At 30.5% G+C, this 19,974-nt stretch overlaps 1 protein-coding gene across 1 annotated transcript; it reads left to right on the top strand.

Moving 5' to 3' along the window:
* Positions 1–1,467: 1,467 nt before the first annotated feature.
* On the top strand, positions 1,468–17,769 carry LOC141342498 (igLON family member 5-like). Its single transcript, XM_073846957.1, has 4 exons — positions 1,468–1,720; positions 3,407–3,527; positions 3,649–3,800; positions 16,335–17,769. The coding sequence occupies exons 1-4, from the start codon at positions 1,468–1,470 to the stop codon at positions 16,433–16,435; spliced, it is 627 nt and encodes a 208-aa protein (XP_073703058.1). The 3' UTR covers positions 16,436–17,769.
* The last annotated feature ends 2,205 nt before the right edge of the window (positions 17,770–19,974 follow it).

Genomic DNA, 19,974 nt, shown 5'->3' with positions numbered 1-19,974 from the left:
TGTTTCAAGTTGTTGCTTGGCTGTTGCTAGATTCTAAATTGTTGCTAGGCAGTTGCTAAGATGTTCTAACATGTTTATAGGCTGTTGCTAATGTGTTTAAAATAATTGTTAAAATGTTGTTGCTACATGGTTGCTTGGATGTTGCTAGGTTCTAAATTGTTGCTAGGGAGTTGCTAGGTCGTTACTGAAAAGTTCTAACTGGTTTATAGGCTGTTGCTAAGGTGTTTGGAGTGGTTGCTAGGTTCTGAATTGTTGCTATGGAGTTGCTAGGCAGTTGCTAAGATGTTCTAACATGTTTGTAGGCTGTTGCTAAGATGTTTACAATAGTTGCTACATGGTTGCTTGGATGTTGCTAGGTTCTAAATTGTTGCTAGGGAGCTGCGAGGCCGTTGCTGAAAAGTTCTAACTGGTTTATAGGCTATTGTTAAGGTGTTTGGAGTGGTTGCTAGGTTCTGAGTTGTTGCTTGCCAGCTGCTAAGAAGTTTTTACAGGTATGTAAACTGCTTCTAAGGTGTTTTAAATAGTTGCTAAAATGTTGTTGTTAGGGAGTCAATAGGTGGTCACTAAGTGGTTACAAGGCTGTTGCTAAGGTATTTTGAGTGGTTTCTAGGTTCTAAACTGTTGCTAGGGAGTTGATAGGCAGTTGCTTGGCAGTCGATAAAATTCTAACTTGTTTGTAGGTAGGCTGTTGCTAAAGTGTTTTGAGTGGTTGCTAGGTTCTTTTGCTAAGGAAGTTGCTAGGCAGTTCCATTTCTAACTGATTTGTAAGCTTTAAATAGTTGCTAAAATGTTGTTGCTAGGGAGTTGCTAGGTGTTCTAAGTGGTTGCAAGGCAATTGCTAATGTATTTTGAGTGGTTGCTTGGATGTTGCTAGGAAGTTCTAACTTGTTTGTAGGCTGTTGCTAAGGTGTTTTGAGTAGTTGCTAAGATAGCCAACATGTAGATAGAAAGTGTAAAATTGTTTCCTAAATAATGTGAATACAAGTAAATATTAAATGTCATCAGTTGCAAACATTTTTGAGTGGTTGCTAGGATGTGGTTTACAAGATGTCCCGTGGTTGCTGGGCAGTTTTCTAAAAAGTTCTAAAAGTTCTCTAAAAGGCAACTTTTTTAATATTTATATAAACAGATGACAGTTTCATCCAGTGCCACTAGAAATTCAGAAAAGACACACTTCACCTTGAACGCTGTTGAAATAAACTTTTAGGCATTGGGTGAAATGTAAAAGTGGTGAAATGGTTTAGCTGTGTTAGAGGAGGAAGTGTGGTGGTTAAAGATCAGTCAATTCCCGTGCCACCATTGCGCTCCAGGGCAAGACATTCAACAGCTGGTTACTCCAGCAGGACTGTCCCTTGTGGTCCACCGACCGAAAGTCGCTTCGGATAAAAAGCGTCCGCTACATGATGAATAAGGAGAGTCGTTCCCGCGTTTCCTGCTGCCGTGTCCTCGGGCCTTTTTTTGTTCACCATGACAATGTGGAACAATGCTGCAGTTTCTGGAACACCTACCAACCCAATTACACTCACGTATGACATTGTGCGCCACGCCGCCGGTATTCAATCACCCCTCTCGTCTTTTGTCTTCACAGACGGTCTCATGAGCGAAGGCGAATTTCTGGAAATCACAGAAATCAAGCGGCATCAGTCGGAGGAATTTGAATGCATCACCAACAACGGTGTGGCTCCGCCAGACACTCGCCGCGTCAAGGTCACAGTCAACTGTAAGTCGAGCTGCTTTGCTCCTGTCAGCAACTCACTTTGACATCCTAATGAGATTGTTAGGAGTGTTTCAGAACACTCTGTGATTGAGTAATGGGAGCATAAATTGGATTGCGATCAGCTGCCTATAGAATTAAACTCTTTATCTTTTCATCATCTCCTCTTGTCTCCACAGGGTTTAAAGAACTTGAGTAATTGTACTTCATTATTGTATTTAAGTGCTATTTCAGGGAATTCCTGCTGTGCTTGAGTACAATAGAAAATTACATTTTTACGACAAAAAATCATAAATATATATATATATATATATATATATATATATATATATATATATATATATATATATATATACCATATAAAAATATAATCGAAATAATTAAAAAGAATGATACTATCAATAAACTATTTCTAAAGTAAACTGGTACTACTGAAAAGTCTAATATTATAATAATAATATTAATAATAATAAAAAACAATACATGGCTTTTTAGGACTCCTGTACTTTATAAAGTTTGTATATCATGGTTTCATGAAAAAAATCTCCTCTGCATTTTGGTTTTCATCATGCAATTTATAAAAAAAATATTTAATTTGCTTTTTAATACAATACAAACAATGTTTAAATGTTTTAAGTCTCTTCTGCTCACCTAGCCTGCATTTATTTGATCCAAAATACAGCAAAAGCAGTAATGTTGTGAAATATTTTTACTATTTAAAATAACTGCTTTCTATTTGAATATATTTTAAAATGTAATTTATTCCTGTGATTTCAAAGCTGATTTTTCAGCACCATTACTCTCTTCAGCCTTCAGAAATTATTCTAATATGCTGATTTGCTGTTCAAGAAACATTATTATTATTATTATTATTATTATTATTATTATTATCAAAATTAAAAACAGTTGAGTGCATTTTTTTTTCAGGATTCTTTGATGAATAGAAAGATCCAAAGATCAGCATTTATTTGAAATAAAAAGCTGTTGTAACATTATATACTATACCATTTAAAAACTTCAACAGTCAATATAATTATTTTCTTTTTTTCTGGGAAAGAAATTAATACTTTTATTTAGCAAGGGTCTTTAAATTAATCTAAAGTGATGATAAGAACATAATGTTATGAAAGATGTCTATTTCAGATAAATGCTGTTCTTCAGAACTTTCTATTCATCAAAGAAACCTGGGGGGAAAAAAACTACTCGGCTGTTTTCAACATAATAATAAATGTTTTTGAGCAGCAAATCAAAATATTACAATGATTTCTGAAGGATTATGTGACTGGAGTATTGTTGCTAAAATTTAATATGAAATAACAGGAATAAATTACATTTTAAAATATATTCAAATAAAAAACAGTTATTGTAAATAGTACAAATATTTCAGATTTTTACTGTTTTTACTTTACTTTGGATCAAATAAATGCAGGTTTGGTGAGCACAAGAGATTTCTTTTTAAAAAAAATGTAAAAAATCTTACTGTCCAAACACTTTGGACTGGTAGTGTAAGTACAATTAAAAGCATACTTAAAAGTAAAAGTTTTGCATGATTCTAACATGATAATTCTGACTTTTAAAGGAATATCTAGTTAGTAAAAAATAACAGCTTCCTGGTTTGAAATGAGATGATGCTGAGATCAATAAATTGTTGTTTTAAAATATAATTTTGTACACTGTCTGTTTGTTTTTTAGATCCACCAGTAATCACAGACGTAAAGAACATGCCCGCCCAGCTAGGAAAAACTGCAATCTTGCGCTGTGAAGCTATGGCGGTTCCCACCGCATCCTTCGAATGGTACCGGGATGACCGAAGGTAAGCTAACATTAACAAAGTAAGCCAAACAGATGCTGTGACCCATGGAAGCAGCACATACCGATGTATGTGACAACTCGCCTACCCTAACGTGTGATCTGTCGTATTGCTTCTTTTTCAGGCCGGTGGAGAGCGATAACACGCTGAAGATTAAAAACGAGAAGACACGTTCCCTGCTGCTCTTCACCAACGTCACAGAAAAACACTTTGGCAACTACACCTGTTTCGCCTCCAACCGCCTCGGGGCTTCCAATGCCAGCATGTTACTCTTCAGTGAGTAACTTATTCCACTCAAACTCTGCAGCGCTCGCTTTTGTGCTCTCGAAACATTCGTAAATCTACAAAGGCATAAAGTCAAGGATAAATAAACACCCTGCAGGAAGTGACTTTCCACTGTACAAAATAAGTGAACGTGCGATTCTCGCTCCCCAAGGCTAGTTTTTTCAGGTCGAGCTTCAGCGTAGACAAATATTAGCGACTTGTCCATTGATGGCACTTGAAAGTAAATGGTCTTGTACTGTGTGCTCAGCAAAGTGCATCGTTTTTACCCTTTTTAATAATGCATAACTTGAACAAACTCCAACTGCAGCATGAAGCGTCTGACAGAGTTTGTGACTTATGACACACGTAGACAATGTGCACGACTGCTGCCTTCACATGCAATCACATGCATAAGCTTGGAAGTTTCAGAATTTGTTTTAATTGTGAATTAGTGATGATTTAATTTCTCTTTTTTTACTTCTTGATAAATCCAGGAAGCTTATTTAGCACCAGTGCATCAGAAACATAGAGCAAAGATGTGGTTTAGGAGTAAAATCCATGATTTATGTTGTATTTGAAGATTTTTATTGTTCTCTGAAATGGATTAAAAACAATTCTTGGTTATGCAAATGTTAGAGAAAACATAAAAGATTAGTTCACTCCTGAATTAAAATTTCTTGATGCTTTACTTACCCCCATGTCTTCCAAGATGTTCTTGTCTTTCATTCTTAAGTCTTAAGAAATTGAGGTTTTTGAGAAAAACATTTTAGGATTTTTCTCCATATTGTGGACTTCAATGGGACTCAACGGGTTGAAGGTCCAAATTGCAGTTTCAATGCAGCTGCAAAGAGCTTAGCCTTTTCTAATGAAACAATTGGTCATTTTCACACAAAAAAAGAAACAAACAAACAGATTTATATAGTTTTTAACTACCTCTACCTCTTTTCATGCATTGTGAAAACACACTGGAAAGGTTAGTTAAAAGGTTAAAACATTAATGGAATGTTTCTATTTACTATTTCGTAAACATTAAGGAAACGTTAATTTTGAATAGTCTCTGATTGTTCTGAAACAAGTAATACATTTATGTTCTAAGAATGTAAATTAAATTTGTTCTAAGAAAAAATTTCTAAAGTTATGAAAAAGTGTTTTAAAGACACTAGAACATTCTTAGAACATATTTTTAAATGTTAGTGCTTACTATATGTTTTAGAATGTTCCGAGAACATTGAAATGCAACATTCCAACAACGTTTGCAAAATTATAAAATGGAATGTTTTCTCTAACATTCACATAAATATGAACACATGTTATTGTTGAATGTTCTCTGAAATGGTTTAAAAAACATTTTCACACCTTAATAAGAACATTAGAACATTGTTACTACTTGTTTCAGGATGTTCAGAGAACATTTAAAAGTAACATTCCAGCAATGTTTACAAAATAATAAAAAGGAACATTCACATAACCAAGAACTAATGTTTTTTAAACCATTTCTCAGATCAAAATTAACCTTTTGATAACTTAATGGGAACATTAGCAAAGTGTTTTTTGAACAAATTTTGTAAAACTTTTATCAGAAGGTTCAGAGAACATTGCAAAGTAACGTTCCCATAATAATTTGCTTTACCGAGAAAAAACATTTAGTAAGTAAAAAAAAAAAAAAAAAAAAAACAGTAAGTGAGAATGTTTAAAAATTGTTAGACTAATGTCCAACTAAAATGTTTCAGAAAAAAGCATAAAAATATTGTTATTAAAACACAGACAACTTTGAACAAAAAGCCTATTAAAGGGACAGTTCACCCAGAAATGACAATTTGGTCATTAATTACTCACCCTCAAGTCATTCCAAACCCTTAAGATCTTTGTTCATCTTCGGAATACAAATTAAGATATTTTTTATGAAATCCAAGAGCTTTCTGAACCTGCATAGACAGCAAGTACTATATTCGAGGCCCAGAACGAAGTACTTATGTACTTTTAGTACTACTTTATTTAAATATACAAGTTTAATATACTAAAAGTACAACTGCAGGGTATTTTTATGAAGTGCATAAGATGTAAATGTATTTTTACTTAGTTTCAGAAGATTTAGAGAACATTGAAAAGTAACACTCCCATAATAATTTGCATTACCAAGAAAAAACATTTAGTAAGTAAAAAAGCAACCAGTAAGTGAGAATGTTTAAAAAACGTTTATTAATGTCCAACTTAAATGTTTCAGAAATAGCATTAATATTTTATTTTTTTTAAAACACAGACAACAGATATTCTAATAAAGGGATAGTTTTCTCAGAAATGAAAATTCTGTCATTTATTACTCAAGTCATTCCAAACCCTTAAGACCTTTGTTCATCTTCGAAACACAAATTAAGATATTTTTTTATGTAATCCAATAGCTTTCTGATAAGCACTATGTTCAAGGCCCAGAACATAGTACTTATGTACTTTTAGTAGTACGTTTTTTCTGGCATTCTGACATAATATTTAAAGTGTACCTTAAGGATACTTGCAATAGTTCCAATTTAACACAATCAAATATACTTACATTGATCTTTAGTTAGACTTCAGCACTACTTCTGCACAATTGAAGTGCATTAAATACAAAATTATTTGTTCCAAGTTAGCAGACTTTAAATATACCAGTTTAGTATACTAAAAGAACAATTGCAGGGTATTTTTAAATAAGTACATGTATTTGATGTAAATGTATTTGTAGTATACTTAGCATGCAATATGTGTATTTTAAATACATTTATTTTTTACTAGGGTACTTTGAACAAATTTTAATGACTTACTTCACATTTCAGAATGTTTAGAGCATATTAAAAAGTAACTTTCCATAATATTTGCATTATCAAGAAAAACAGTTAGTAAGTAAATAACAAGGAGTAAGTGATAATGTTTAAAAAAATATATTAAAACTTAAGTTTCAGGAAAAACATTAATGTTTTTGTCATTAAAATTCAGACAGCTGTGAACGAATAGCCTTTTAAAGGGATAGTTCACCCAGAAATGAAAATTCTGTCATTTATTATGTCATTCCAAACCCTTAAGACCTTTGTTCATCTTTGGAATACAAATTAAGATATTTTTCTTGTGAAGAACAGAAGAACATAGTACTTATGCACTTTTAGTAGTATTTATTTTTCTGCCATTCTGCCATAGAACCTGGATGCACTGCAACTTGTTTGCTACCTTTCTGGGCCTTGAACGTAGTATTTGCGTTGCTGTCTATGCAGGGTCAGAAAACTCTGGGATTTTAATCAAAAAAAAAAAAATCTTTATTTGTGTTCTGAAGATGAACAAAGGTCTTACGGGTTTGGAACAACACGAGGGTGATTAATTAATGACAGAATTCTCATTTTTGGGTGAGCTATTTCTTTATTATTACTGGAAGAATATTTGTTCATACCTTCATTCCAGAACATTAGCCAAAGTTTTGAGAACATTCCCTGTTAGCTGGCACGGAGAATGATGAGCAATGCTATTCCTCAGTGCACAAAATGTGTACTGAAGCAAACATTCACAATTTCAAATGAATTACGATCAGTTGAACACAAGTTGAAGGCTGCATAAGAGTTTGTTGTGCCCAAAGTGTTTATTAAGTGAATTATTGTTTTTGTACAGCAGATCTTTTGTCCACTGCGGAACATCAATATACATGTAGGAGTCCTATAAAACATGTTCTGTTGTGGAAAATGTGCTTTGAGCATTTACTGAAAGCTTCCATTGTCTGACTGTAAAATGTCTGAAAATAGTTCATCTCTAATAGCTCCGCTTTATTGAAGAAAAACCTCAGGGATTTTTAAAAATCCAGGGCTGAATGAAACAAGGACATGATGACAAATCATATCAGCACTACAGATTTCCTTGTACTAGGGATTTTTCACTGGTGTTTTCTAAATAATGTATATTATTATGTTCTTTTTTTATAGACACAGAGACTATTTGTTTAATGCATTTGCGCTAGCAGCAGTAATCGAGCAGCTTGTTTTAGTGATGAAGTTCGAAAGAAAGAAATAAGAAACCATATTGTGCAAGAAAATGAAGCTTGTTAAGATTTGTTCTACATATGCATTATTTTTTATGACAGTTAAGCATGTTTCCCCCCAAAGTTCTCATTACTGAAATGATTTCTTTTGAGTTTTCTTCATAACTCCCATTATTCTCAATGGTGATTCTCTTTACTATAATACAACGATTTTTCTGTTTAAATGAGCATAAATTTTAGACAGAACCATAATGTTCTAAGACTTAAATGTCATTATTATTATTATTATTATGACTTCGTATTACAGTAATGGTAACATTAGGACATTGGCAATTTGCACTTATTGTAATAAAATGCATGTCATAATGCAAAAAATTCTCATTTTCAATCTTGGAGAAAGTGAAATATGACTTCATCATATTCTTGGCTGGTTTTGTATGTTTCACCCCAGTGTTATTTTAGTGTTATTGTGATACGATTATAGTTTTTTTTATCAAAATGAATAGTAATTCAGTAATTAATATTATATTTCAAAACTTTTTTTATCATTTTAATTTATAATTCAATGTTGTACATTTAAAATGTAGTTTTTGTCATTTTTAGTGTTTGTGCATTACAATTTCTTTCAGTTTTATTTAGTGTAGTCCATAAAGTTAGACTAGTGTTAAACTAATGTTGCTGAAACTAGCTTAATAAAAAGTATCTATATTTTATTTATTATTGAATTTTGTATATTATTTATTGCATATTTTGTAGCAGTTTTTATATTAATATATATATTTTTTAAATTTTAAATATAGATTTATTTTATTTTATTTTAGATTTCTCTTCTCTATTGATACATTTTCTGTTGAAAATGCCTTTAAAATATATTATATATTCTATTAAATAGTATAAGGCCTTTATTATATTATATATCATATATTTTGTAGCAGTATTTTTAAAGACAGTTTTTAAGATTTTTTGATTGATAGATAGATATATACATATAATTTTTTTTCTTGGTTCACAGTTGTTCATACAAAAAGAAATGTTGAAAAACGAACTATTTAAACCAACTCAAGGTTGTTCTCTGTTTTTTTTTTTTTTGTTGGATGTTTAATCTAGTTTTCCAGGCAAACCTGATGAAAACTATCAATTAAAACCAGCCTTGGCTGACCAGCTAAGACCAGCACACCACATTAGTCTGATTTAAGCTGTTTTGCTCAGCAGGAGATGATGTTTTTAATCACTGGTTCCTGGTGATTTCAGAGAAAGTGAGCATTTGTAGAAAAAGAGGAAGATTTCCTGCGGGCAAAAGGAAACTGCTGCTAGTTAGCAAACCACCGTATGAAACAACTGGTTGTGAATATTTCATTAATTTAAGCCTCTTTCTCTGCTGAGGCTAATTTACCACAGTCGTTTACTCCATTTGTGTAGCAGTTAGACCCTGATTACTCCTCCATACTTAACGATGAAATGTTTTCAAACTGCACTGTATATCTATAGCCAAATTAACCATACACAACATCAACAACCAATTAGCGTGGCGACTTTGTCAGTTCTGCAACTGCAATCATTGCAGAAATGATCAGCATTAGTATTTCACATAGTGCTGTTGGATTTCCATTTAGACATTGTTGTACTTATGCCTCATTACTTTCTTAAATCTGCTTAATGAGCTCCTTAAATTTGCTCAGCCATATTTATTGTGCTCTACCCGTATGCAAATATATAGTTTTTATTTTAAATTTTCACTTGCATTTTAGTTTTAATTTTATATTTTATTCAATTTAGTATAATTTTAATATTTTATTCTAATTTAAAAAGAATGAGATTTGTATGCGCAAAAATAACAATGCATAGAAAATTTTATTTTTATTATTATAATATAATATCTATATTATACTATGTTTTTCTTGTATTAATTTGTGACAAATGGCACACATAGACTTATTAACAATTATTTATAAACATAAACAATAAATATTTAAAGTAATTTATAAATTGTGTTTATTAATCTATTTAAATCTATATAAATGTAGTACATATTTATGATTGGTGACAAAAAAAATCTTTGTGGCAAATGGCGCATATAGATTTAGATGTTTATTGACAATTATTTATAATCATTTGTAATTAGTATTTATTTATTAAAATAATATTTAAATATTTATTTATTTATAATCTCTTTGTGACAAATGGCAGTCACTTTTATTAATAATTATTTCTAATTGTTTATAAACATAAAAGCTAAACATTTATAAACTTATAAATAATTTTAAAAATGTTATATTTAAAAAAAAATTTAAATTCAAAATGTATTTATTAAAATAAATATAGTAAATATAATTGTGTATAAACATAAATGTTAAGCATTTATAGTCATTTATAAATTGTTTGAAAAATACTTTTTTATTTACTTTTTTAAGAAATATTAATTTTCTTTCAATATTTATTTATTAAAATAAATATTTTAATATAATAAATATCCATGATTGATGACAACAACATCTTTGTGTCAAATTTTTTTTAATAATCGTTTATAAATCTTTAAAACAAATTCTGAATAAATTTGTGAAATATTTAAATATAATAGATATTTATGATTGATGACAAAAACAAATCTTTGTGACAAATGGCACACAGACTTTTATTAACAGTTATTTATAATTGTTTATATACAAAAACATTAAGCATGTATAGTCATTTATAAATCGTATAAAAAAAATCGGAATACATTTTTTTAAATATTTATTTATGTATTTAATATTTACTTATTAAAATAAATATTTAAATATAGTAAATATTTATTGATTGATGACAAAAACTAATATTTGGGCCAAATGGCACACATAAACTTAAATGTTTATTAATAAGTATTTATAATAGTTTTTATAATTGCTTATAAATCATCTGAAAAAAAAATTCTGAATAAATTTTAACAATTATTTATTTATTTATTTATTTTGTAAGATTTATTTTTTAAAACAAATATTTAAATATAGTAAACAATTATTATTGATGACAAAAACAAATCTTTGGGGCAAATGCCGCACATAGACTTAAATAGTTATAACTATTTCTAAACAATTATTTATAATTTGTTGTTTATTATTTATATTTTGTTTATTAATTTATTAAAGCAAATATTTAAATATATAAAATATGTATGATTGTTGACACGAACAAATTGCATATTTCACACATTTCTCATTCATCGCAAATTGCACACAGAAAAAATATATATTTTTAAATATTTATTAAATATATATTTAAATATATTTAAAATGTTTATCAAATATGTTTATAGTTGTTACATAGCATCATATAGATTAGTTGTATAAAATAATAATATTTATATAATTTTTATTTAAATAATAAATAATAATAATTTTTTTTTTTTTTTTACAAATTGTATATATATTAAAAACATATCTTCATCTACCTAAAGAATTTGAAAATTCTATATCACCTTCTATATAGGTAATATGTACTGCAATATTACACTTGATATAGTAATGATGAACAAAAAAACTTTAAATAAGGTTTCCAATCTCCCAGAAACATAATTCATAATTTATACATATGCAAAATTCATTTAGTCAGCCTGTAAGTTGCTTAATTGCTATTAAAATATTATGTTAATATTGCATTATTACATTACATTACTTATATTAAAACACAAGTGCAGATTTCTCTTCTATACTGGTTGCATTTTCTATTGAAAAGGCCTGAAATATCTAGTCTCTGGTGATAAATTATGTTTCAGTTCCTCTTGAGAACAGCCAGCTTCACTTGATTTGAGGGTCATGCTCTTTCTGACCCTAAACGCAACCTATGAAGGTACTGTTGAGCACAAAAACAAAAGAAGCAGCACAAAGTCAACTGCAGTTCGTAACAGCATAACTTCAGAGTCTGAACTCATTCTGGTTCGGTCTGAGTGAGCGGACGGCAGAGCTCCCTGTGGAAAAGTTTGCTGTTGGAACGCTCAGTGCACAGATCTTAGCCAGCAAAAACCAGAGAGGAGGAGGAACAGGTCACAGCAAAGCCGGGATTTATGGCAAGGAGCCAAACATTGAGTGATTGAGCATATAGAGCTGCACAAAACACTGAGAGTTTGTGCTGATGTGATGCTTTCATCTTAACACCGTGCACAGATGCTTCTTATTTTAGCATAAATCAATGAACAAAACTCCTAAACCCTTCACTTTTCTTTTCACACAACTGGGGCTGTGTGATGGAGGCCTTCAGTAAAAAAAAAATTGAGTAAAAAAATACTATATATATATATAAAGCTCAGTATTTTTCAGAGCTATGCCAATATTTAATATTCTGTAACCACAAATAAACAAATGCAACAAATAAAAAACAGTAAACATTTTTTAAAATTAATTTTAATATTTTTGTTTTATTTATGTGCATATATTTTTTCTTATTTTATAATTAAGATATAAATGATATTAAAATAATTAGATTGCATGCACACAAAAAAATAACTCTTTTTAATATTACTTTACTTGCATAATAATTTTCCTGTATTCATTTGTGACAAATGGCACACATGGACTATAGAATATTTATAAATATGTTTAAATATATTTATTAATATTGTTATCTATTTTAATTATTATATTATAAACTAATATCTGTCAATAATTGTATAAATATTTATTTATTTGTCTATTATTTTTGAAATATGTTTGATTAGATATTTATTAATTATTTATATAGTAAATATTTATAATTCATGACACAAACCTTTGTGGCAAATGGTGCACATGTACTTAAATATTTATAAATATTAATACATTTATACAATTATATTTTTGTAGACAAATATTTATGAATTATTTTCACAAATATTTATTTATTTTGCATTTACTGAAAACAAATGTTTAAATATAGTAAATATTCATGATTGATGACAAACAAACCTTTGTGACTTTGTTTTTATTTATGCAAACATATTTAGAATTTATTTATTTTGCATTTATTAAAATAAATGTATAAATATAGTAAATAAATAAACAAATATGTAGAATGTATTTATTTTATTTATTTAGCATTGATTAAAAAAATAATGTTTGAAAAAAAAAAGAAAAAAAAAATAGCATGGACTAAAAAATGATAAATATTTATAAACAATTATTTATATTTGATAAACAAATAAATATTAATTATTTTCATTCATTTCAATAAATACAAAATAAATATTTATGTTAAAATATAGTAAATATTTATGAATGATGACACAAGCAAACATTTGTGACAAATGGTGTACATGGACTTAAATATTTATAAATATGTATTAATTATATTTTATAAACAAATATTGATTAATCATTTTTATATTTATTTATTAATTATGCATTTAATATTGAAATATAGTATATTGCATTATTATTTTATTATAAACCTTTGTGACAAATGGTGCACATAGATTTAAATATTTATACATATTTATAAATTAAATTATTAACCATTTTAAATTGTATTTATTCGTTAAGTATGCATTACATACTTAAAATGTAATACAAGACTCTGCATTACATTATTACAATAATGTTTATTTATAATATATAAATATAGTAAATATGTATGTATCTTTGTGACAAATTACTCAAATATTTATAAATATTTATAAATTATAAATATTTATAAATCATTTTTTATATTTTATAAATATATTTGTATAATATTTCTCAAAGTATTTCTTTATTTTAAAATATGTAAATATAATAAATATTAATTATTGACGATGCAAATACATCACTGAATTTGAGTTTTGAAATCATTTGAATTTACATAATTTTATTATTTAACGAAGAGAATGCAGAATGCTATGAGAGACCTCAAACTAGGTTTGCGGCGAGAACAACTACAGTTCGGAGTCATTATATGAAAATATTTGTCTACAGAATGCTGTGATTGACCAATCAGAAGTTGTGTAGTTGTTTGTCTGGCTGTACATTATCTCTTACATAATGCTTTTATGCCTCATTAGCAATAAACAGCAGGGCATTTGCACAACTAGTGCTGGTAAGACTTCCAAACAGCTGTGTCACGATGCTCCATATCCATCTCATCAGTTTTTTTTTTCTCCCGCTGGTCTGAAATTTTGCAGTTTCTTGCATCCTTTCCGCTCCTCTCTTCTTTTCTCTTCTCCGGCCCATTATGTCAGAGCGTCTCTGCTCTCGTTTGTTCTTGCTCCGTTGTGTCCTGTTACCCCAGGAAGTCATCAGTGGCTTCTCTCACTCCATTCTTCACATTTCAGTCCGCAGTGAGTGATTCTTGCTCTGTCCCTGCCGTTTCCTCCTCTCGCGCATTACCATTGTAAGCGAGTCCTCCATCTCTGCCTCCATTATCTCAGCATGTTTTCCAGTGATGAGTCACTTGCCGTCACTTCCATGCATCTTCTCTTGTTCACGTCGCTGCCGTGCCATCGGCCGGCCTTGACTTGCACTTTTCAATCAAACGTGCTGTGACCTTTATCTTCATCATTAGGAGAATAAACATCTATCCCACCGCTGTCTGTCTTTTAAGATACTTTAGTAATCCTGATATTATTTATTTACTCTCATGTTGTTCCAAACCCTCAATTTATTTTCCAAATGATTTAAATGCATTGTTGCAGCTCATAAGTAAGAGTGCAATTTTTCATAATTTTTTGAATGCGTCTTTGCAACTCTTGAGTGCAACTTTTCAATATTATTTGAATACATCATTGCAACTCATAAACAAGAGTGTGACTTCTCAGAATTATTTAAACGCATCATTAGAACCTATAAGCTAGAGTGTGACTTGTCCGAATTTCTTGAATGCATCTTTGCAACTCTTGAGTGCAACTTTTCCAAATTATTTGAATGCATCAATGCAACTCATAAGCAAGAGTGCGACTTCTCAGAATTTTTTTAATGCATCTTTGCAACTCATGAGTGCATCTTTTCAATATTATTTGAATGCATCATTGCAACTCATAAACAAGAGTGCGACTTCTCAGAATTATTTTAATGCATCATTGCAACTCATGAGTGCAACTTTTCAATATTATTTGAATGCATCATTGCAACTCATAAACAAGAGTGTGACTTCTCAGAATTATTTAAACGCATCATTACAACCTCTAAGCAAGAGTGCGACTTTTCCAAATTATTTGAATGCATCATTGCAACTCATAAGCAAGAGTGCGACTTCTCAGAATTATTTAAATGCATCTTTGCAACTCTTGCGTGCAACTTTTCAATATTATTTGAATGCATCATTGCAACTCATAAACAATAGTGTGACTTCTCAGAATTATTTAAACGCATCGTTGCAACCTATAAGCAAGAGTGCAGCTTTTCAGTATTATTTGAAAGCATCACTGCAACACATAAGCAAGAGTGCGACTTTTCTGAATTTTTTGAATGCATCTTTCTAAATAAAAAAACAGTAAATTTAAAAAAAATCAGTAAATTATTAAAAAAATGTTAAATATATTATTTTTTGTTTTTACTGCATTTTTCTAATTGCAGTACATTTTTATTTTAGAGTTTTTGTTATATATATATATATATATATATATATATATATTTATATTTATATATATATATATATATATATTATATTTTAAATGTAATGATAAATCAGTCATTTAAAAACTATTTTAATTTTTTAACAATTTATAATATAAATGTAATATAAAATCTGTCATTTAAAAGCTATTTTAATTTATTTTTATTAACAATTTTTAATAAATTTATTGTAATAAATTGTTATTTTATGTTCATGTTATGTATTTTAGAAGTGCAATACAGTAGATTATTAAGAACATCTTTTAAGAACATCTTTTTCCATTTTGAATGTAATAAAACAATCTGCAATTTAAAAGCTATTTTAAATTATTTTATTAACAATTTATAATGTAATTATTTTAAATAATTTTTGTATTTTTATTTTGATGTAATGTATTTTAGAAGGGCAATGCAGTAAATTATTTAAAATATTTTAAATGCATTATTTTTATTGTTTTTAATATATTTTTCCAATTGCACTACATTTATTTATTATTTATTATTTATTTATTATAATAAAAAATCAGGCACTTTTCTTATTAAAAGTAAATTATAAAAAAAATTTTGCATTATTTTCTATTGTTTTTACTATATTTAAATTTTTGCATTTTATTTTGTACTATTTTCATTAATGTAAATATTGTTGATTTAAAAAATATATATTATTGTAATACAAATCAGTATTTTAGAATTTTTTTTATACATGATTCACAAAATTTATTTAAAAAAAAAACACATTAGAAGTAGAGCAAATAAAAATAAGTAAAAATTATTGGAGAAAAAGTAAAAAAATATATATATATATATATAGTAAGTAATTCATATTTTTTTTGTTTCAATTGAAGACCACCAGTACAATCAATATATGCACTCAATAAGAAATGTGTATTTAGTAAATAAATCTCTTGTAAGTTCAAATTGTCTAAACATGCAGCACATTAGCACAAGGTTTCAATGTTGACCAATGTTTTCTCTCTCATTCACCCTATTCACGTCTGCCGTTCTCTTCTCTTGCAGGGCCCGGGGCCGTGTACGGCGGAGCGGCGTCTCTGAACGGCCGTTTATCAGGAGTCGGTCTGTGGTTCTGCCTCTCCATCTCTGTCCTGATGAAGGTCTAAAACTTTCCCGCTTCGGAAGGAGTCTTTAAATACGAACCCATCACTGTGAACAAAAAGAAATTATGCATTAATCCAGGAGCCATCGCTACATCACTCGATCATTTTTTCCTCTTCCCATTCACGCCCGGTCGCTTATCACCGCTTCACTCCTCCCTCCCCGTCGCCAACGATGGTCACCTTTTATCGTCCAAACCTGATATGTGATGCAAAAGATGTGAACGACAAGTGTAATGCCAGTTGGGTGTCTCTTGATGTGCGTGCTGGACATGCTGGCTGTAAAGCGACGTGTCGACGACGACGTTCGGGTGACCCTCTCCAAGCTGTCCACCAGCGGGCCCGTCGGATCCCGACGCAGAGATCCCAGCTGAACGGTGGTGCGTTCTGACATGCGTAGCTACTATGAATGATGTCAAACCACATGTTTTCTTTCTAGCAAGGAGGGCCGTGTCATCTCGGCCCCTCGTTTGCGTTCGTTTGGGCTCGCGACCCAAAGCGAACGTCTGACCCGCGTCCAGCCCTCATGTTGTCCTCAGTCTGTCCATCACTCAGATCGTCGGTCCTCCTCACTCAGTGTAAATATATATGCAGTAGAGGCCCCTCATTTCAGCGGCAAAAACTACATTTCCCATCAGCCTCTCTGTTTCAGCCTTTCGGCTCGGAGGATAATGCTGCCTTTAAGTCATGATGGAATGATCATATTTACGAGATTTACAACCATGAATCATTGGTATTGATCATAAGAAGTTTCACTTGTACACATTTAGTGGTGTTTTCTTGTGCTTGGTGGGAAGTTATGCTTTAAATTACTTTTCAAACTCAAAAAATAGATGTAGTGTTGGAAATTCAAGTATTTGGACACTTTTTGGTTGTCGATAGTTGGTTAATAAACTACAGCTGTAGATATCATTCATCCGCTAAAACTAATTTTATTTTATTATTATTTGTATGCATCATTGCAACTTAAAAGTAAGAGTGCAACCTTTCAGAATTGTTTGAATGCATTATTGCAACTCATAAGCAGGAGTGCAGATTTTCAGAATTATTTTAATGCTTCGTTGCAACTCTCAAGGGCCACTTTTTAGAATTATTTTAATGCATCATTGCAACTCCTATTTAAGATTGCAAACTTTCAGAATTAATTTGAATTATTTGTATGCATTGTTGCAAATCTCAAGTGCAACTGTTCAGAGATATTTTAATACATTTCCACTTGCACATGAGTGCAACTTTTTTTGAATTGTTTTAATGCATCTTTGCAACTCACGAGCAATAGTGCAAATTTTCAGAATCATTTAAATGCACTCTTGCAACTCTTGAGTGTAACTTTTCAGAAATGTTCAAATGCATCATTGCAACTCCTGAGTGCAACTTTTTACAATTATTTTAATGCGTCGTTTTAACTCATAAGCAAGAGTGCAAATTTTCTGAATTATTTTTGATGCACTCTTACAACTCTTGAGTGCAGCTTTTCAGAAATATTCAAATGCTTCATTGCAACTCCTGAGTGCAACCCCTTCAGAAATATTTTATTACATCATTGCAAGCCAGAGTGCAACTTTTCAAAATTGTTCAAATGCAAAATTTTCTGAATCATTTCAATTCACTCTTGCAACTCTTAAGTGCAAATTTTCAAAATTATTTGAGTACATCATTACAACTCGAGTGCAACTTTTCAGAATTGTTTTAATGCATTATTGCAACTTAAAAAGTGCAGCTTTTCAGAATTATTTAAATGCATCCTTGCAACTCCTCAGTGCAAATTTTCAGATTTATTTAAATGCATCATTGCAACTCTAAAGAGTGCAACTTTTCCAAATTGTTTAAATGAATCTTTGCAACTCATAAGCAAGAGTGCAACTTTACAATATTACTTTAATGCATCAGTGCAACTCTTGAGTGCAACTTTCAGAGTAATTCAAGTGCATCATTGCAACTCCTGTTTTAGAGTGCAACCTGTCAGAATTATTTGAAAGCATCGTTGCAACTCGTAAGTAGGAACTTTCCACAGAGACTTGAAGGCAGCAGGCGTTTCTGGCGTCTCCTGGCCTGAAACGGTTCATTGACTTCTTGTTGCTTGTGGATAGCATGTACCGGTTAGAAATGTCCCTCTTGTGACCTCACTTCCTGCACCGACCCCGTTTTAACCCCCTGCACTGTGTACATTTTAATCTGCAAGGTTAACTGCTATTACTTTTTTGGTGTTAATAATGATTATAATGATGATGATAATGATGATGATGATGACAATGTTAATAAGTATTTGAATAAATATGATAGTAATTCCATGTGAGAAAAAAACGTCAGAGCTGATCGCAAGCCATGTGTGTGAAAATATTTTGTACTAAAAATCACTGAATCCATCGAATGGCAAAAAGAAAAAAAAAACTTTTTGAAGTATTGTGCTCTGTTTTACCATGATTAACTTTTTTAAAACGAAAAGTAATTTCGACTCGTCTGTAAAAGAGAGCAATCAGTGAAATGTGAGGGCGCTTACACGCTAGACAGATCCGTTTTGAGCATGTGAAAATGGCCATAGCAGCAAATTTGACAGATATACAAAGCAAAGTAGTGTCGCTTTTCCAAACCATTGCATTCGTCCTTTGTCGTGTACCATCCGCATTGAGCTCAGTGCATTTGCATTGTAAACTCTAGCGTGTAGGCGTCCTAATGTCATTTCAAATGTGTACTTTATTTTTTTTCATGCTGTTGATGACTGTGATGTATGATATATTCTGCAGTAATGATGTAATGCTCATGTCTGCCTCGATGACATAACCAAAACCCTCAGTATCTTGCGGTTACATACACGCCAATGTGTTGGTGCACTGCTGCGTTCCATTCAGTGATGATTGTCAGATATTCCTATGCGTTATCACCAACTTGCAGCAAAAATACATGCATTTACTGCATTTATTAAGCTTGGAAAATGACATGCATTTACTTGTCTACAGTCTTCTCGCAACCAAATTGCAATGCTATGCAATGCTAGCAATTGTTCTGTAGGTGTACGGTTAACAGACAAGAGCATTCAATGTGTTTTATGCATATTTGCTAAACATTTTGTACAGAGCCCTGCACATAACATGCATGGAAAGAAAAATGCATATATAGTGGCCACAGATTAAGAATTTGTTACTACAGACTAATTTGTTATTTTTTTATCGTTCTCTTGTTTGAGGTGTTTTAGTAAATCGAGATCACGCTATACTAATTTGTTCTCTAGTTTTAGTAATTCAGTCAATTCTGGTCATGCCTTATTAATTCATTTACTCGTTTTAGTAAATCATTCAATCAGTCAGTCATGTAAAATTGCAAACTTTCAGAATTATTTTGAATTATTTCAATGCATTGTTGCAAATCTCAAGTGCAACTGTTCAGAGGTATTTGAATACATTTCAGCTTATGAGTGCAACTTTTTAAAATGGTTTTAATGCATTATTGCAACTCATGAGCAAGAGTGCACATTTTCAGAATCATTTGAATGCACTCTTGCAACTCTTGAGTGCAACTTTTTTTTATTGTTTTAATGCATTATTGCA

The sequence above is a fragment of the Garra rufa genome, chromosome 9, assembly GCF_049309525.1.
Source record: "Garra rufa chromosome 9, GarRuf1.0, whole genome shotgun sequence".
Taxonomy (NCBI): domain Eukaryota; kingdom Metazoa; phylum Chordata; class Actinopteri; order Cypriniformes; family Cyprinidae; genus Garra; species Garra rufa.
Note: the sequence above shows the minus strand (reverse complement) of the source record. Positions and strands in the feature narration are given on the sequence as shown.